At 47.4% G+C, this 20,562-nt stretch overlaps 1 protein-coding gene across 1 annotated transcript; it reads right to left on the bottom strand.

Moving 5' to 3' along the window:
• Positions 1–906: 906 nt before the first annotated feature.
• Positions 907–13,172, bottom strand: LOC119056877 (leukocyte immunoglobulin-like receptor subfamily A member 6). The gene is made up of 15 exons (XM_053656743.1): positions 13,084–13,172; positions 12,927–12,962; positions 12,253–12,537; positions 11,791–12,108; positions 10,574–10,624; positions 10,295–10,429; positions 5,766–5,874; positions 5,430–5,513; positions 5,273–5,322; positions 4,801–5,085; positions 4,353–4,655; positions 3,862–4,158; positions 3,336–3,638; positions 2,135–2,185; positions 907–1,990 (listed from the first exon to the last, which is right to left on the bottom strand). The coding sequence occupies exons 1-15, from the start codon at positions 13,115–13,117 to the stop codon at positions 1,842–1,844; spliced, it is 2,490 nt and encodes an 829-aa protein (XP_053512718.1). The 5' UTR covers positions 13,118–13,172; the 3' UTR covers positions 907–1,841.
• Between the last annotated feature and the right edge of the window lie 7,390 nt (positions 13,173–20,562).

The raw sequence follows: 20,562 nt of genomic DNA, 5'->3' as shown, positions 1-20,562 counted from the left end.
ATCTGGCAAAGGAAATAGACTTCCAGGAAATCCAGGAAGCTCAGAGAGTACCAAAGAAGTTGGACCCAAGAAGGAACACACCAAGGCACATCATCATTACATTAGCCAAAATTAAAATGAAGGAGAGAATCCTAGAAGGAGCAAGAGCTAAAGGGACAGTCACCTACAAAGGAGTCCCCATCAGACTGTCAGCTGATTTCTCAAAAGAGACCTTACAGGCAAGAAGGGGCTGGACGGAGGTATTCCAAGTCATGAAAACCAAAGACCTACAACCAAGATTGCTCTATCCAGCAAAACTTTCATTTAGAATGGAAGGACAGATAAAGTGCTTCTCAGATAAGATCAAATTCAAGGAGTTCATCATCACCAAGCCCTTATTATATGAAATGTTGAAGGGAATTATCTAAGAAAAAGAAGTTAAAGAAACATGAACAGTGAAAGGACAACAAACTCACAGTTATTAACAACTACACCTAAAAGAAAAGCAAACTAAAAGGACAGCTATATCAGGAGTGGAAACATAGAAATGAAGATCTCAAGGAGGGTTAGCAACAGAGGAGTGGGAGGAGGAGAAGGGGGGAGAAGGGGGGAGAAGGTACAGAAAATAAGTAGCATAGACAGTAGATAGAAAATAGATGGGGGAGCAAGAATAGCATGGGAAATATAGAATCTAAAGGACTTGAGACACATGGTCATAAACTAAAGGGGGGGGGTAATGGTGGGGATGGGGGGTAGGGTGGATGGGAATGAAAGAGGGAATAGAACAACTGTAACAGCATAATCAATAAAAGAATTAAAAAAAAAAGACCTCACAGGGGCACCTCAGTGTTGGCCACAAAGGGACCATAGATACCGGAAAACACAAAGTGCCATGAACCAGTGCTTTATTAAGGGAAATTCATTGGGATGACATGAATAATGGAATTGTATAGGTTTCAATGTACAATTCTCTAAGGCATCATCTGGATACTGCACCGTGTTTTTAACAGTGGGTTTTCCCAGGCAGTGCAACCCAGGGGATCCCTTCAAACAAACACGTCTTCATTTCCCCCAGGCTGGTGTGGCTGCATTGGTTGGAGCACCGTCCCATAACCAAAAGTTTGTGATTTCAGTCCCCAGTCAGCTCATATACATATATTACAAGTTCAATTCCCTGTTAAGGCACATATGGTAGGCAATTAACCGATGTACCTTTCTCCCACTGAGATTTCTCTCTCTCTTTGTTCTCTTTAAAAACAGCAATGTAAATACCTTTGCTTCCAAGGGTAGAACAATAGCCTTGATACCTTGTGAGGAGGTTCCTGGAGAAAGCCCCCAGGAGCCATCTGAGGAAAGTTGAAGACATGTGGGGTTGAGAGAGGGTGCTAGGACACCATTTGGGATTTATCTCTTGTGAGCTGAATGTTTGCGATGCCAGCTCATGGGTTTATTGAAATAGATGTCATGCTGTGCACTGAGTGGATGGACACTCCATAGAAACATGAACGCAGGTGGAATTAGACATAAAGAAGAACGAGTTTACTGAAAGTGTAGGGAGGTGTGGCCCTGACCATGCCATGTGGGATCAACGCTAATTTAACTGAAATGGGAAAAGGTAGGAATCGGTCACATGACTCAACAATGGTTGGGAGGAGAAGGGCAGAAGTTAATGGCAGAAGGGTCCAAAGATTGTCTCCGTGCATATGAGCAATGAGTCCTCCCCCTGCATATGAGCAATAAAACGAGTCCTCCATGGGCGGTGAGTTGCAGACACCTCATACAGCATGTCCCAGATTATTTTCCACAACCTTCTGGGCACACGACTTCATTTCCAAGTCTCTCCCACTCTGAGAGATGCCCCTTTACTTCTGTGTTCTGGTCCTGGTGGCAGCCTGGGCCATTCTCTCGCTGTCTCGAGCCTGAGACAGCAGCACCCCGAGGACCAGCAGGACCAGCAGAGCCACGCCCATGCGGATGAGATTCCCCACTGTGTGGTCCTGGGGGCGGGAGTCTAGGAAATGTGGACAAACAGGTCACAGAGGTCATAGCAGACAAAGTTAGCTCTGGATCCTGGAAGCCCACTCAGCACACCAGTCTCCCCCTGACAGACAGGACCCTCTGCACCAGCCCCACAACTGAGGACTCTCCTACTCACCACTCGAGTTGTCTGAGCTGTTGTGTGAGGGGCCGATGGTGTCGGCTGCTCCTTGAAACACATAAAGAAGTGGGTGCGTGAGGAGTTGATGCCGCTCAAACCAACTGTCCTCAAAACTCTCCCGTTCCTCATTACGTGACTATTTCCAGCCCCTTCTCCAATCCTCTCTCTGCAATGGGGGTCCTGTCTGCTGTCATGGGTTCTGCCAGTCCCCTGGGGACTTCTGAGTATAGACTTTGGTCTTGAGACCCTTTGGGACATAGATTGTCTTTTTCCTGAGAATTCAGTTTTGGTGAATAATGTGGTCTCTCATTACAGATCAGAGGATGTCCTTGTAATCTCTCTCTTCACAGTGGGAGACTGACCATCCAAACTCTCCTCTGGAGATGAGAGGTTTTATTTATTCAGCAGCTGAGAACTCAGCATCCATGGGTGGGTCTCATCTATACAAACAGACATATATGTGGTACTCGAACAATTCCAGGGCTCTGAGTAGATCATTTTATGAGTAAAACTTCAAAATGCATCTAAAGTCAAAAATAAACCTTTTAGAGCATGTGTAAAGAGGTTCTTAATAATGAAAGTTTGCATTCATAATAGATGGGCGAATTTAACATAATTCCAGTGAAAATGAAAATAGAATTACCTTTCTGAAGTCAGAAATGTTTGTACCTCAAATTTACACATGCAAGTACTGCCTAAGAATTGTGAGAAAGGAGCAGGAACAGACAGGGGCCCCCAGAGCTACGGAGCAGACAGGGGAGCCCTGAGTGTGGGCTGGAGCCCCCAGCTCCCCCTGAGCCTGGCACAGCCCCTCCTCACTCTCAGGTGAGCACTGAGTGCTGGAGGCTCCAGGTGAGCCCAGGGGCCTGCAGAGCTGGGCTCCCAGGGAAGGGGGGACCCCAGGGGCTCAGACTCTGAGATGAAGATGCAGGAGGTGAGCGGGGGAGGGGATCTGTGTCCTCTCTGCTCAGTCTAATCACCTTTCTCCTCACTTCTCACACCTCCCTCCTCTCTCCTGCTCTTTCTCTCTGCTGAGATTCAGAAAAGGGGGCTCAGGGGTGGGAGGCCCCGTCTCTTTCCACCTCTCAGCACCTGGACCCCCTCTGTGGAACCTCTACATTCCTCATGTATTTCTGTCCCCGAATCTCCTAGGGACAGGGCCCAGTGAGAGTACAGAGGACAGGGTCAGGGGCCTCACCTGAGACCAGGAGCTCCAGGGGGTCACTGGGCTGTGACAGCAGGTAGGGACTGTTGCGGTTTGTGCTGTAGCACCTGTAGGTCCCCCCGTGGGCCAAGGTCACAGGACCCATGGAGAACTCTGCCTGGTGCTTCTGAGCTCGGGACTGTGAACTGAGACGCAGGGGGGGATTGGCTACCCCCTCCTTGGTCAGAAGGAAAGTGTTACTCCTTCTCCGTGACTGACACAGCAGGGTCACATTCTCTCCTGAGGCCACCACGGGGCCCGGCTGCACCGAGAGGGAGGGTCTGTCAGGGAGCCATCCTAGAGAGAGGGGGGCAGGTCAGGGGCTGCTGCCCACCATGTCCTGACCTGAGAGTCACCAGGCCCCTTTCTGTCTGTCTCTGGTTTCTCTGCATCTCCCCTCCCATCCTCTGTCTCTCTCCTTAGGGACCCCACACCCCTTTGTCCTGGCCATCACCAAGTCAGACCCCCAGCAGGGCCTGAGCAGACTCTGAGTCCCCGAGTGAACCCACTGGCTCCTCACCTGCCACCAGGATGTCCAGGGGGTCACTGGGGGCTGACCACTCAGAGGAGAGGTTGTGTCCACCATAGCACCTGTAACGGCCCCCGTGGGAGGTGCTCACAGCGTCCAGGAGAAAGTTGGCCTGAGAGAGCCCAGCCTGGGGCTGCAGGGCATTGATCTGGGGGAGGCCCTGTCCCCCTTCCTTGGACAGAGCAAATCTGTCATAGCTGATGCCAGAGAGACACTGGAGGGTCAGGCTCTGTCCATAGGCCACGATGGGGCCCTGCTGGGTCAGGAGGGAGGGCTTCCCTGAGCCACCTGGGAGGACCAAACAGAAAGGATAAGGCTGGTCCCTTTATGAACTTTCCTCCTGTACTGACCCCCAGGTCCCCCTGTCTTTCTCTCTGTCCTCCCCTCACCTCCCACATGGGGTTCCCCTCCCTACAAAGACCCCAGTAACCTTTCTATAGACTCAATCCACGCAAGAGGCAATATAGAGATTTTTTTTTTACCTTGGATCAGGAGCTCCAGGGGGTCACTGGGCAGTGACCACAACTGGGATGTGTTCCTGTAACAACCATAGCATCTGAATGTCCACCTGTGGTTGGGGTTCACGGGGCCCACAGGGAACAGGGCCTGGACCTGCCACCTGGGGTGTGGCTGTGAGTCCAGGGTCCAGAAGAGCCTGTCCTCTCCTTCCTTAGTCAGAATGAACCTGTCAAATCTCTCCCATGAGCCACACTGGAGGGTCGCTTTCCCTCCTGAGGTCACAACAGGACTGGGCAGGGCTGAGAGGCTGGGTTTGCTGTAGACTCCTAGGAGAGGAGGAGTCAGCATGTTAAATGGGGCTCACACCTCCCTCACATCTCCCAGGGCTGGGCTGTGAGGAGGAGACCCCCTGAAAGTATCCCCCTTTCTGAGGGCAGAGCCTGAGGCTGGGACCCCTGAGTGTCCCCTCACCTGTCACCACCAGCTCCAGGGGATCACTGCGGTCTGACCAGACACCTTGGCTGACATATGAACACTGATATCTCCCTGCAGTGAACTCTGTCATTTGTATGATAAAGAACTTGACATTCTTCCTGGGATACTGTGATATCTGTCTATCCAAGGTTGCTGGGCTTCCATCTTTATACAAATGGAACTCCTGGGCCTGCAGGGGCCCCTGACAGCAGATGGTCACTGAGCTCCCCCAGGGGATCACAGGGCCTGGTTCTGCCCAGAGGGTGGGCTTGGCGAGGGTCCCTGGAAGGAGTCAGAGGTGGGGTCAGAAGTCATTTCCACCCCCACTGCCCAGATCACAGCCCCAGGACTTTCCCTGACGTCCCCCATCCATTAACCCAGAACTTCTTTTTCACCCACAGCTGCCAGATGGAGAAGCCCTTTGTCCTTTATGTGGAGAGGGACATGGGGCCCCTGGGGACAGACTCACCTCCCTGCACTGGGGTCTTCAGGCCTAGGCTCAGCCCTGCAAGAGAGTCCCTGTGAGAGATTTGCCCTGAGTCCCGAGCAGAACCCTCCTCCCTAGGAGCCTCCTGAGCCCTGGGGTCCTGACAGAGCAGGGCTTCCCCTTCCCCCTCACATCTCACCAAGGCAGAGCAGAGCCATGAGAATGGGGGGCATGGAGTCTCCTCTCTGAACCCAGCTGTGTAGAAGGTAGAGACCAGGGCGCCCTGAGGGTTACAGGCACATAGGGTGTGGTCACTGGGAGGATGCCCTTCTGTCACCAGATGACCACATCAGCAGCCCCTGAGGTAGGAGGACAGTGTCTCCCCCCAGGAGTCTGCCTCTCATTCTTATGATGGCGAAAGAAATAGACCAGAGCCTCCTGAGAGGCTCCTTGAAGGTAAGGTGACCCAGAGCATGTCCTTCCAGGTGAGAACCTCCCCCAGGATGCCCATTCATCCTCCTCCAACTTCCAGTACCTCCTTGTGGGTCCTCCCCATGCACAGTGGTTACTCAGGTTCTGCAGATGCTTCAGAAAGACTGGGGTCCCTGTGTCTGCAGAGCTCAGCTCAGCAGAGACACGGTCCCCTCCTCACTGTGCAGTTCAGGCAAGTGTCACTGTGACAATGAGCACAAAGGATAGACACAGAGGAATAGAGGAAGGAAACACACCCTTCCTCTGGCCCCAGAGTGTGACTTTCTTTCCATACCAGCCACCCTCCCTGACTTCTCATTTTTTCTCAGCGACAGCATCCACTCACCTTCCTGGGGACAAGCTTCTGAGTGATCCCTGCCCCTCTGTGCCCTTGTTTCCTGGTTCAAGCCTCCTCCTCATGCTGTGGTCCTGCCTACAAGCATCACAGGACCTTGATTTTGGTTACAGTCCTATTTTTTACTTACAGCAGATATTTACTTAAATACTTGTCATCCAATGTCCTTGTATCCTTGAGTGGTAATGTCCAGTCTCTGCCTCAGTCTCCTCATCTGGATCTTGTTGTCACAAAGCCCAGTCCCCACAGAGGCTGTGGATCAGTGGTGCTGGTTCATGGCAGGGAGGCTTCCATTTCCAGACCAGATGAGGACGTGAGTGGGCTGGGACATGAGAGGATCAAGGTGTCCAGGGTCAAGGGCAGGGTCGTAGCACCCACTTGACAGCTTGTCTTCTCTGAATACCAAGCACAGCTACTCACAATAGCTCTCCATTATGTAGGCATGGACATGTCTAGGAAAGAGAGATGAAATTCCACAAATGAAGAGGGAAGCACAGTGGAGAACAGAGACTGAGACTGAGTCGACCCCCATGACAAGGACTACGCACAAATCACAGGGAGGAAATTTCCTCTGCCTCAAGTGGACAGGGAGGGACCCCAGGTCCTCACCGTTAGAGGGTGTGGGAGCAGGTGAAGGCTGGAAGTGTGGTCCCTGCCCCATGTTTCTGTGTGGGCTCTGGGATTCCTCTGCCCACTCACCCAAATTCATGGTCAGCAGTGAGCAGTCTGTCCTGTGTATCCTGAAACAGACTGAATCTAGTAAGTCAGCCAAGAATGTCTGTCTCATGAGTGTGTGTGAGGTTCTCATGGACCAGCCCTGGTGGGCAGAACGCTGAGGTGATGCTGAGCATAAGAGAGTGGACTGCATGGGGCAGAGGCAGCTGCCATTGCCCCTGGTCAGCCTGACTCCCAGGACAGCCCTGGAGAATCTGAGGGAGACCAGGTGTGTGAGGGGAAAGATTCCTACAAGAGTGGACAGTGCAGAAATTCTAATGATGACAGACAGAGCTATGGATGCCCTCTACTGACACTGGGGACTGTCACAGGCAATGAAAGAGAGTCAGTAGGAAACATGAGAGCAATGGAAGCTGATCACATGAAAATATCTGAAAAATAAAGAGATGATTCAATGATTTGAGCCAGGAATGTGAATCGTTTTACAGAAGACTATAATGAGTTAGAAATCTGACAGATGGACAACCCAATAGATGGACACATGAAAACAATTACTCCCATCATGGATGAGACAGAGCTGAAGGTCTAATCATGAAAGTAGAGTATAATATTGAGGACATTTCTAGAAAACATCAATGGGAGACCAGAAGTCGAGAATGTAGGTACCAGGGATTAGATGGAAGGGGGCCAATGTCATATTGATCATGTCAGAAGGAAAGAAGTGAGCATGACATTTAGTACCAGCTCCAGACATGAATATTCAAACATTTTACAGAGATGTGGGAAGACCAGCTAGTGAGAGGGGGCATGTATGCAAAATTGAAATCTGTGTTTTCACTTAGTGGTAAATGAAGAAACTGAAGGCTAATAAAAATGCAAAACCATATTCTACACTGCATTGTATATATTCAAGTGGTTCATTTTAAGCCCTAGCTGGTAGTTCAGTTGGTTAGGGCATCGTCCCAGTATGCCGAGGTTGTGGGTTTGGTTCCCAGCCAGGATACACACAAGATGCAAATGAGGAGTGCTCCATGAGTAGAACAAGTCTGCCTGTCCGTCTGTCTGTCTGCCTCTTTCTTTATCTCTGTTTGTGTGCATGTGTGTGTGTCTCTCTCTCTCACATCTATAAGAATGGTGGTGGAGAAATGAAGAAACTCAACTTTAACAATAATAGTACATGTAAAAAGAATAAAGAAAGGAAAAAAATTAAATCTGATTAATTTAATTTTATGTGCATTTCAACTTAAATGGCCTGGGATCCTGAGTTACTTCCTAGAAAAAGTGAATATCACCATAGTGACAAGCTGGCTGGGATCAGACTTCCTCATAGCAAAGAGTGACACCAGAAGACAGTGGGGACACACCTTCCAGGAGCAGAGTGTTAGTGAAGATTGTGCACTGAGCCCCATTAGCTTTAAGGGACAAGGTGAATGTGTCAGCCAGGCCAGTCCCTAAGTGGGAATCTGTGTGTCCTCCCAACCCCACCCAGTGAGGCTGTGTCTCCAGGACAGAGAACAGATTTCCAGGGTGAGAGCCTTAACCACAGAGGGCGTGTTTTTCTCTTTGAGGAGTGAATCACACACTTTAATTGAAATAGTAAAGTGTTTCCTAGTCACTTGATGAAGAAAATAAGACTGGAATAAGACACTTCCAGAGCAGCATGTTTTTAGATATGGTCCTAGTTTCACACTTGTTGAAAGAAACAGTAATTTAGTTAGAAGAACAAAGACAACAAACTAGAGAAAGTGAGATGCAACAGCAAAGGAAAATGGAAAAAACAAAATTGAGGGAAAATGCTTAATCTCTATCATGTGATCTACAAACTTACATAATATTTGATGTCAACTGTATTGAAAAGCAAAGCTTATGTACAAAAGGAAGAAATGATGTCATTTGCTACATGGATGTATCTGAAGGACAAGGGAAATAAACAGTCACAAAACAAAAAAACAAAGCCAAACCCACAGACACTTTCATCAAGCACATCACCCCACCTCACCCCACCCAACTTGCAAGGCACCCAAGCTGGTTCCAGTGGCTTTTCCATGTCCATGTCCCCTCTTGTCTCATGCTGCAGACTTTCCAGAAATCTCTCAAAACGGTAGCAATTGACCCCTAATCAGTGTCCTAGTGAATGGCACAGAGGTACGCATGTTCTCTAAGGCAGGTACTTAAAGGTACAGCTGTGTGTCTCTAACTGGGTAAGTCTCATGTATTTGGTGAATTGGTGAGTATAAGTAGCCCTCCTCCAAGTGATGCATTAGAATTCTACCAGCTCACTGTTCTCTACCCTGAGGGACAGAAGGATTTTCTCCTTAGCATCTCATCTTGATGGGTTGGGACTGTGGTCTTGTACTTCTGTGGAAAATCTGTTACATTTGTAGCTGAACAGAAGTCCCACAACTGCTTCTACATTGAAGTGGAAGTGATCATTCCATATAAAATGGCAGGCATTTCAGGCACACTCTGAGGCTGTCAGACTGTTGTTACTGGTGTCCCACACTGGCTTGTACTGTCTGTGAAAGTCAGTTTGTGAGTCACTTCCCAGCTCTGCATCAGGACCTCACAGGGGCACCATGATGTTGACCACAAAGGGAACATAGACACCAGAAATGAGAAAATGCCAAGAACCAGTGTTATAATAAGGGAAATTCATTGGGATGACATGAATAATGGAATTGTATAGGTTTCAATGTACAATTCTCTAATACATTTTCTGGATACTGCACCGTGTTTTTAACAGTGGGTTTTCCCAGGCAGTGCAACCCAGGGGATCCCTTCAGTCAAAATGCCTTCATTTCCCCCAGGCTGTTATGGCTGTGTTGGTTGGAGCATCGTCCCATAATCAAAAGTTTGTGATTTCAGTCCTCGGTCAGCCATAAACCTAGATTGCAAGTTCAGTCTTCTGTCCAGGCACATATTGGAGGCAACCAATCAATGTACCTTTCTCCCATTGATGTTTCTCTCTCTCCTTTGCTCTCTCCCAAAAAAGTAATGTTAATACGTTTGCTTCCAAGGGTAGAACAATAGCCTTGATTCCTTGTGAGGAGGTTCCTGGGGAAAGTCCACAGGAGCCATCTGAGAAAAGGTGAAGGTGTGTGGTGTCCAGAGGTTGCTAGGGCACCATTTGGAATTTATCTCTTGTGAGCTGAATGTTTGTGATGCCAGCTCATGGATTTATTGAAATAGATGTCATGCTGTGCACTGAGTGGATGGACACTCCATAGAAACATGAAAGCAGGTGGAATTAGACATAAAGAAGAACGAGTTTTTTGAATGTGTAGGGAGGTGTGGCCCTGACCATGATCCCAGGTGGGATCAACGCTAATTTAACTGAAATGGGAAAAGGTAGAAATCCGTCACATGAGTCAGCAACAGTTGGGAGGAGATGGGTTGGATTTAATGGCAGAAGGGTTCAGACATTGTCCTGAATATGAGCAACGAGTCCTCCATGTGCAGTGAGCTGCATGCATGTCCCAGAAAATCTTCCAGAACGTTCTGGCCACACGACTTCATTTCCAAGTCTCTCCCACTCTGAATGGTTCTCCTTTACCTCTGTGTTCAGGTCTTGGTGGCAGCCTGGGCCATTGTCTCGCTGTCTCGAGCCTGAAATAGCAGCACCCCGAGGACCAGCAGGACCAGCAGAGCCACTCCCATGCGGATGAGATTCCCCACTGTGTAGTCCTGGGGGTGGGAGTCTAGGAAATGTGGACAAAGACGTCACAGAGGTCTCAGCAGACAAAGTCACCCTTGGATTCTGGATGCCCACTCAGCACACCAGTCTCCCCCTGACAGACAGGACCCTCTGCACCAGCCCCACAACTGAGGACTCTCCTACTCACCACTAGAGTTACCGGAGCTGTTGTGTGAGGGGCCGATGGTGTCGGCTGCTCCTTGAAAACCATAAAGAAGTGCGTGTGTGAGGAGTTGATCCCTCTCAAGCCAACAGTCCTCAAAACTCTCCTGTTCCTCATGATGTGACTGTTTCCAGCCCCTTCTTGAATTCTTTCTCTGCTGTGGGGGTCCTGTCAGTCTCCTGGGGACTTCTGAGTATAGACTTTGGTCCTGAGGCCCTTGGGACATAGATTGTCTTTTTCCTGAGAATTCAGGTTTGGTGAGAAATGTGGTCTCTCATTACAGATCAGAGGATGTCTTTGTAATCTCTCTGCTCACAGTGGGAGACTGACCATCCAAGCTCACTCCTCTGGAGATGAGACTCTATACTTGTTCAGCAGCTGAGGACTCAGTATCCATGGGTTACTCTCATCTATACACACAGACATATATGTGGTACTTGAAAAATCTAGGGCTCTGAGTATAGATGATTTTATGACTAAAACTTCAAAATGCATGCAAAGTAGAAGATACAACTTTTAACACGCTTAAAAAATCTCTTAATAGTAAATGGGCAAATTTAACACAATCATAGTTAAAAAGGTGTAGAGTTACCTTTGTGAAGACAGAAATGTTTATAACTCAAATTTATACATACAAGTACTGCCTAAGAGTTCTGAGAAAGGAGCAGGAACAGACAAGGGCCCCCAGAACCACAGAGCAGACAGGGGAGCCCTGAGTGTGGGGAGGAGCCCTCAGCTCCTCCTGAGCCTGGCACAGCCCCTCCTCACTCTCAGGTGAGCACTGAGTGCTGGAGGCTCCAGGTGAGCCCAGGGGCCTGCAGAGCTGGGCACCCAGGGGAGAGGAAGGTGCTCTCTGGTGGAGAGGGCCCAGTGTCAGGGCTGGGAAGGGGGACTCCAGAGGCTCAAACTCTGAGATGAAGATGCAGGAGGTGAGTGGGGGAGGGGATCTGTCCTCTCTGCTCAGTTTAATCACCTTTCTCCTCACTTCTCATACACCTCACTCCTCTCTCCTGCTCTTTCTCTCTGATGAAATTCAGAATAAGGGCTCAGGGGTGAGAGGTCCAGTCTCCTTCCACCTCTCAGGGGCTGGACCCCCTCTGGGGAGCCTCCTGCACTCCTCATTTATTTCTGTCCTCAATGTTCCTAGGGTCAGGACCCTGGGCTAAGTGAACACAGAAAGTATAGGGTCCGGGTCACCTCACCTAAGACCAGGAGCTCCAAGGGTTCACTGGGTTGTGACCACACCTGGGGGATTTTGCTGTAACAGCCGTAACATCTGAATGTCCACCTGAGGCCGGAGGTCACTGGGATCACTGGGCTCACAAGGAACAGGGCCTGGGACTGCCCACTGGGGTGAGGCTGTGAGTCCAGGGTCCAGGAGAGCCTGTCCTCTCCTTCCTTGGTCAGAATGAACCTGTCAAATCCCTGCCATGAGCCACACTGGAGGGTCACGGTCCCTCCTGAGGTCACAACAGGGCTGGGCAGGGCTGAGAGGATGGGTTTGCTGTAGTAGGAGAATCCTAGGAGAGTAGGAGGCAGCATGTTAAATGGGGCTCACACCTCCCTCAGGTCCCCCAGGGCTGGGTTATGAGGAGGAGACCCCCTGAGAGTATCCTCTTCCTGAGGGCAGAGCCTGAGGCTGGGACCCCTGAGTGTCCTCTCACCTGTCACCACCAGCTCCAGGGGATCACTGCGCTCTGACCAGACACCTTGGCTGAGATAATAACACTGATATCTCCCTGCACTGGGCTCTGTCATCTGTGTGATGGAGAACTTGGCCTTGTTCCCAGGATCCAGTGGCTTCTGTCTGTCCCAGGGTGTTGAACTTCCCTCTTTATGCAGACGGAACTCCTGGGCCTGCAGGGCCCCCTGACACCAGAGGGTCACAGGGCTCCCCCTGGGAATCACAGAACCTGGCTCAGCCCAGAGGGTGGGTTTGGGGTGGGTCCCTGGAAGGAATCAGAGGCTGGGTCACAAAATATTCATCCCCAGTCCCCAGATCACAGCCCTAGGACCCTCCCAGATGTCTCCCATCTGTCAGCCAAGGTCTGACTTTCTCCTTTTTTAATTTTACAAACACCTTTTTCTTTGTTTTTAGAGAGAGAGGAACAGAGGGAGAGAGCAAGCGTGAGAGAGGGAAACACTGATATCAGAAATGTCGGCTCCCTCTCCTGTGGTTCCCAAGCAGGAATTGAGCTCACAGTCCCTTCGCTTTGCTGGACGAGACCCATCCAGTGAGCCACCCGACAAAGGCTGGTCTTCTCCTCGTTTAGCTGATCAGGCTGCTCCCACTTCTCAATGAGAAAATAAAACCTCGTACTTCTGGGGACAGACTCACCTGCATGCACTGGGGTCTTCAGGCCCACGCTCAGCCCTGCAAGAGAGTCCCTGTGAGAGATTTGCCCTGAGTCCTGAGCAGAGCCCTCCTCCCCAGGGGCCTCCCGAGCCCTGGGTTCCTGACAGAGCAGGGCTTCCCCTCCTCCCTCACATCTCACCGAGGCAAAGAAGGGCCCTGAGGGTGGGGGGCATGGTGTCTCCTCTGTGGTTCTGGCTGTTTAGAAGGAAGAGACCATGGTGTCCTCAGAACAGGGAGGCAGACTGGGTGTGGCCACCGGGAGGCTGGCCCTACTTGTCACAGGGTTGTCACATCAGCAGCCCCACAAGAAGAGGAACAGTGTCTTCCCTTCCCAGAAGCCTGGTTGTTGTTTCCAGGGTCAAGCAGGAAATTGATCTGCAGCCCTTGCAGGTGAGGTGACCCAGGGCATGTCCTTCCAGGTCAGAGCCTCCCTCCCCAACAGGGTCTCCTTCCCCCTCAGCCCAACCATCAGCCCCTCCCCGTGGGTCCTTCCCATGCACAGTGGTCACCGGGCCCTGGAGACGTGTCAGAAGGATGGGGGTCCCTGTGCCTGCAGAGCTCAGCTCAGCAGAGACACTGTCCCCTCCTCACTGTGCAGTGCAGGCGAGTGTCACTGTGACAATGAGCACAAAGGGGAAACACAGGGAAATAGGGAAGGACACCCCCGCCCCGGGCCCCAAGGTGTGGGTTTTCTATTGCAACCACCTCAGGAATTTCTCATTTTTTTAGCTAGAGTGTCCACCCACACCTTCCAGGGAACAAGTCTGACTCATTCCTGCCTCCTCAGAGCCCTTCTCTCTCTTGGCCAGAGCTGTCCCCTCATCGTGCGGTCCTACCTTCTGCTCTTCCGCTTTTGGGGACAAAGAGTGAGTCAGTGTCCTAATTTTTGTGACAAAGCTCATTCTTGTTTAAATGCTCCTCCACCATCCCTTTGATATCGAGCAATAATATTGAATCTCTGAGCCTCAGTTTCTCCAAGGGAAACATGTTGTCATGAACCCCACTCCTCAGAGGGGATGCATGCATGGTGGTTATGCCTGGGTCCTGGGAGGGATCAATCCTCGTTGGTTTCTATATCTGATGGAGACGTGTGGGTTGGGACGTGAGCACATCAAAGTTTGTGACTCCACAGTCAAGGTGGACAATGGATACGCCCCCTCGGAAGCCCCCGCCTGCTCCTAATATCTGAAATATGCACCACCACACACTGCAGAAAAAGAGAAGCAAAAGTTCCCAATATCAGAGACGTCAACAACACATAAAACAGACCAGAGCTGAGTAGTTTCCACCGCCTGGGACAAACAAGGGGTCATTGGAGGCCTCACGCACAGGGAGGGGATTTGGAACAAGAAGAGCATCGGAAGCAGTTTCTCCCTCCCTACAATTAGGTAACAGACCCTGGAATATCTCTGCCCACGGACAGCCTGTGGTCAACACTGAGCCATGAGACCTGCGTGTGTGTGAAGCAGACTCCAGTCTAGTCTGACCTGTGCGTCTGTCCAGGCGTGAGTGTGAGACTCGCCTTGGAGCCATCCCTGCCAGGCACTGCACAGGTAGATGCTAAAGTTTGGGGAGTGCACACAGTGGGGAAGGCACTTAAGCCCTTTTGAATGAGAATATCAGGAGAGCCTTGGAAAAAAAAACTCTCCATGGACAAGTGGGTGTGAGGGAGGTGAGTGTTCCACAGAAATGGACATCAGAGAGATACCCACAGAATGCCACCTACTGGTGTGAAAGACTGTACAAGGTTTCCGAGAAAACACTAAGAATACCTAAAACTCAATTTTAAAGACTTTATTTATTTATTTTTAGAGGGGAAGGAAGGGAGAAAGAGAGGGAGAAAAACATCTGTGTGTGGTTGCCCCTCTCATGCCCCCTACTGGAGACCTGGCCTGAAATCCAGGCATGTGCCCTGACTGGGAATTGAACTAGCAACCCTTTGGTTTGTAGACCGGCACTCAATCCATTGAGCCACCAGCCAAGACTATACTAGTTTTTAAAAAATTTTTGTTTTGATCTTTCTTATTTTTGCTCCATGCACACATATGTTTTCTCTTATTCCAATCAAGTCTAATTTCTAATCTTTTTTTTGCTGCTGCATCTGGATTTTTAAGTACATACTATTTTTTAATGTAAACTTTTATTTTCCAGCTTTATTGAGATATAACAGAAATATAACTGAATTATGTTTTAAAACTCATGTTTCTTTCACAGGCTTCTGTTGCTCATTTATTTACCTATTTTACATTTAGAAGTATGGTTCTAATTTCCTCCTCTTTCCCCCAAGTCCATCTTTGTCCAGTAACACACAAAACTTCCATACTTGAACATACATCTGAACTTTATATTACGTTGCCCTTATCTATTACGTCCACATCAAATTGTTTTAATTACAGAGGACTAATAGTGTGATAGGGACCCCCTCCAAAAAAAAACAAACAGGAATTATCTTCTGGAAGGCAGGCCTCTTGTAGCATAGGCTTCCTCACTAGGTGAGTGTTCTAGGAACCCATCTGTATCAGTGTACCAGCTGATGCGGTTATGAAAGGCTGTGCTCAGCTTCAATGAGTTTGTTCTGAAGCCTAACACATTTGCCCATTTCACTGGGTGATTTACGAGCACTGATTGCCCAGTAGTTTTTTAACAGCAACAGCAGGACTTCAATGCCTCCTCACCCTCTCTAGTCACCTGATCTCACCCTGAGTGAGGTTTTTTTTTTTTTTTCCTGGATGAAAAAAGATCTCAAAGGGAATTGTTTTGCCAACGTGGAAGAGCTGAAACAAAAACAAAAAAAAGACAGAAGCACCAAAAAAGCATGAAAATCAACAAGTCCAAAAACTGTTTTGAGCAGTTAGGAAAACATCTTGATAGGGGTTGCCTCAAATGAAGAGTGGCTGAAGGTGGCTGAAATTTAAACATCTAAGAATAAATACACAATATTTTATAGATAAATTCCCCATTTTTTAGTGTCCCTCCTATACTTTAGTTTCTGGTTGAGCTAGTCCTTCCCTACCTTTACAGCTGTGCTTTGTTTTGGTGTTTTCTTACATTTTCTCAGATTTTTGTTTTCAATGTAGACTGTAGTATTAACTTCTTTAGTTCTTGGTATACTTTGTGGACTGAAGTACATTTATAACTTAAAATATGGGGAGATGATGTTGTTATGTGCTCAGTCATTGTTTCCAATGATAAAGGATTTGCCTATTATCATCATCACTCTTTTGCTGTTCAGAAGTGTTTTTAGAAAGGTATAAAAATGTGTTGGTAAGTTCTACACAGCCTGTATTACATTTATTCCTTAGAATTTTTAAGGTGAGCTTGTGATTAATTTGTGCATACAAAAGCTGTTGGTTCAAATAAATTAATATGATTTAAATGACTTATTTTATTTTTTTACTGTTGAGAGACTTTTATCATTGAGTCTCTTGGGCTTTCCAGTATACTTCCTTTAAATCCCTCCACATATCCCTCCCTGGTATTCAAAGTCTTCAGAAAACTAGCTCATCCTGCTTTTCCATCCCGATTGTCCATTCAATACCCCTACCAGTGTAGAACAACTACCAGTCCTATAAGGGCTCTTGCATTGCCAAAAATTCAGTAAAAAAAAAAAATGGCTGTAATCTATTTGAAGTCTTATAATACACCCTACCTTTTTTCTTGGCAACAAGCCTGGTTCCCAAATTCATTGAGAACCATACAATTTTTTGAAAATGCAAAAATTTTAAAGATGTGCTTCATTTGGAGGGCTTGTACTACTGCAAAATAATATTTCAAAAGCATGAAACAATAAGAATAAGCTCTAATTCTAGGGCAGGGTTTTAAGCATTGTCTGTAAGAGTGGATGGAACTGGATGACATGTTAGGGTAGCTGGCCCTTTGGTTTTGACCCTTTTTTTCCCTTGGGCTCCCAGAAAATTCTCACATGCTTCTTCCCATATCATAACTAGGTATGTACCCTATAGGCTCCTCTTATCTGAAGTCTCTGCTACCCCTTAATATAGTCAGGAAGGTCCAGTCAAAAGCCAATGTTCAATTCTTGCTCTGTCTCATTCAGACAGTTCCCTCAAATAGTTCAGAGATGATTTCTATCATTAGAGAGTTACTGTGTTAAGAACTGTGATTGTTCAATTTTTAAAACAACATTTTTTATTGAATCCATGGGATGTTGCCTGGAATGATCTGGAACTATGGCCTGTTCTGGGTGGGGATTAATCATGATTCAGCTGTGTTCTTGAAAGGGTGAGAGGACCTTCAAATTTCAGACTGAAACAAAAGATAGGAGATAAAAAGAGGAAGCAGGCATTGAACCAAATGGAGAAATATTTTGTATTAGGGTACAGATAACAAAGAAATAGAGATGTGCTAGGGGGCTGAGAGTCAATTTAAGAGAAGCTGAATTAAATTCATTGAATTTGGCCCTGGCTGGTGTAGCTCCGTGGATTGAGTGCAGGTCTTCGAACCAGGGGATCATGGTTCGATTCCCAGTCAGGACACATGCCTGGGTTGCAGGCCAGTTCCCAGCAGGGGACACACTAGAGACAACCATACATGGATGTTTCTCTCCCTCTCTCCTTCCCCTCTAAAGGTAAATAAATAAAATCTTTAAAAAAATAAGTAAGTTCATTGGATTTAGGGTTGTAGGCACATCTTTTTAGCATCCCATTTCACATCTCTCTGGGTGAATGCTGATTTCATACTAAGTCTGGTCTCAGAATGTGGTCTCATGTGGACAGTGTCCCACCTCAGGGATGTCCATGTGTCTCTCCACATTAAGATGCAAGGACCTAACCTGAAGCAATTTTGTTTCCAAACCATGAAGAAGCTAACAATCTCTGGGGAAAACTCTTTAAAAATGGAGGGGTCACAGCTCATACCTTCCCAAGCATTTCTCCCATTGACCTCAATTGTCAGGAAACAAGAATCAAGCAAAGGGAAAGAAAAGTGTTTTTCTGGAACTTAAAAAAAAAAAAGGCAAATCCAGGCACACTGATTCATGTACCAACCAAAATAGTGTCCTTACTGGGGAACAAATTCACCATATACATAATGTTCTCATCAGTTTTCTGTGGACACTCAGATGAGTTGGTCTGAGAAGACATTGGTCTCAGGAAAGAGTGAACCCCTTGGCTGATCCCCAACCATGGCCTAACTGCACGGGGACTCAATGGGAAAAAGGAACCCAAAGTCCAGATTGATCATCTCATTTCCAGTTAGCAGGCACGGGAAAAACTTGGTCCTGGATTAGCTCTAACTCAGACTTCATTTCAAATTCATTCAGTTGAAGGCTATTGGTGTTTAAACAGGAGAATTCTCTGCCTTGAAACTAGTACTTCTTATTTGCGAGGTACTCATTGCATGCCCAGTGACCAGTTAGGTTAACCAGATAACCAAGTGCTTGTTATACTAGACTTATGTAAAGAAAAAACATGTGGGAGCATTTTCTTTGGAGTTTTCCCTTGACTTTTGGGTATACGTGAGCTATGGGGTTTGGATCTCTACAAGAATATTGTCAACAGTTGGTATGTTCTCCAAAGCACTTAGTGCTTCTGAACCTTCAGGCTTCTAGAGGTCAGAAAGGATTCAATTTCCATTTTACTCCATGCATACTTTAGAATGCGGCTATTTAATCAGGTTTATACAACCACGCCTGCTCTGCATTCAGTTACCCCAGATATATAATTGCCAAATGACCAGATAATGACAGTAGCATTAGGCAAGCCAGATATCAGATACGAGTATCTGAAGAGTCTAAATCCCTCCAACTCCACACAAGGGCTGGGGAAGGCATATTGTTGTTTGTCTCCCTAACATAGTTTCCAGAATTCCTCCAGATGTGGCTCTTGTTCTAAGGAGAGGGAGGATCAAGATCAATTATATAGATGATATGGAGGGTTGAGAGGATGTTAGGAGCTAAGAGCATTTCCTCTTCTCTTCTCTTCTCTTCTCTTCTCTTCTCTTCTCTTCTCTTCTCTTCTCTTCTCTTCTCTTCTCTTCTCTTCTCTTCTCTCCTCTCCTCTCCTCTCCTCTCCTCTCCTCTCCTCTCCTCTCCTCTCCTCTCCTCTCCTCTCCTCTCCCCTCCCCTCCCCTCCCCTCCCCTCTCCTCCTCTCTTCTCTGCCCTTCCCTTCTCTTCTCTTTTACTCCCCCCTCCTCCCCCTCCCTTTCCTCTTTCTCCTCTTTTCTCTTCATATAGCCTCTCTCTTACTTCCACTCCTTCCAGACCCACACAAAGACAATTTATCTTTATTGTGGATATGCTTCTTTCCCTCTTCTCGACAGTCGTTGAGTCAGCAATGCCTCTCAACCTCTCAACTTTTCTTCCTTATTTTCTTTTTCATCTCTTCATCAAATAACAGAATCCACTGAAAAGCCTCAGGGACTCCCTGGGATCTTTTTGTCAGGTGGAGAGTTCTCTTGAATTCAGACTTTGTTTGCATTTTAAGGGATTTAAGGTGCTGATTTCCTCTCTCTTTTTTTAAACTTTTATTTTATTGTTCAAGGACAGTTGTCTCCATTTTCTCTCTATACTCTCTCTGACCCCAGCCATCCCCACCTCCCTCTTCTGATTCCACCCTCATTGGTTTTGTCCATGTGTCCTTTAGAATTGTTTCTAAAACCCCTTTCCCCTTTTCCCCCCTCTGGTTACTGTGAGTTTGTTCTTTATTTCAGTGTCTCTGGTTATATTTTGCTCACTTGTTTGCTTTGTTGAGTAGGTTCCACTTATAGGTGAGATCATACAGTACTTGTCTTTCACCACCTGGCTTATTTCACTTAGCATAATAAATGGATCAAAAAAAACTATGGTACATTTACATGATAAAATACTACACAGCAGAAAGAAAGAAGGAGCTCCTACCCTTTGCAACAGCCTGGAAGGTGCCGATTTTCTAACACCCAGCATGAATTCAGAGGACGTGAGAGCAGCTATAACTGGCTTTGCTCTACACACATCCAGTCTCTCCATCTCTTTCTATGATCACTTTTTTTTTCATGCCTTTGGACTTTGGACAGGATTCTGGAACTTATCAGCATATCAAGTCACAGCTTGTTAGCTGAAAAGAATCCATCATGTTAGATGAGTCTAAGTATTCCTTTTGCTCAGTTCTGAATTTGAGGTAGTGAACAGTGCCCTTGATTTTTGAATGTGGGAGTTTTCTTTTTTGTTTGCTCATTTGTTTACTATTTATTTTATTATTTATTATTTTATTATTGTTCAAGTACAGTTGTCTGCATTTGCCCCCCTACGCCTCCCACCCCAGCCATCCCCACTTCCCTCCCCTGATTCCACCACTCCTTGGTTTTGTCCATGTGTCCTTTATAATTGTTTCCGAAAATCCTCCCCCCTCCCTCCCATTATCCCCTCCCATTTGAGCTTAGCCCATCACCTATGTAAGAAATTAGCTTCTCACTGCACCAAGACTTTTTTGCCTCCCATTGCTAACTCCCATCTCAACTCTCATCACCTTCTTCTTTATCCCACACACTGCCATCAAACTTAAATGTTAAATTTCTGTTCCTTTGCTATTATTCCATCAACTTGAATCTTTGCATATACTGCTTCCTACAAGGCCTCTATTCTCCATGTATTAGAAAAATTCTACTTATTTTCCTAGATTTTAT

The sequence above is a fragment of the Artibeus jamaicensis genome, unplaced genomic scaffold, assembly GCF_021234435.1.
Source record: "Artibeus jamaicensis isolate MK-2021 breed Jamaican fruit bat unplaced genomic scaffold, CSHL_Jam_final scaffold_2693, whole genome shotgun sequence".
Classification (NCBI taxonomy): domain Eukaryota; kingdom Metazoa; phylum Chordata; class Mammalia; order Chiroptera; family Phyllostomidae; genus Artibeus; species Artibeus jamaicensis.
This window is presented reverse-complemented; position numbering and strand designations above follow the sequence as displayed.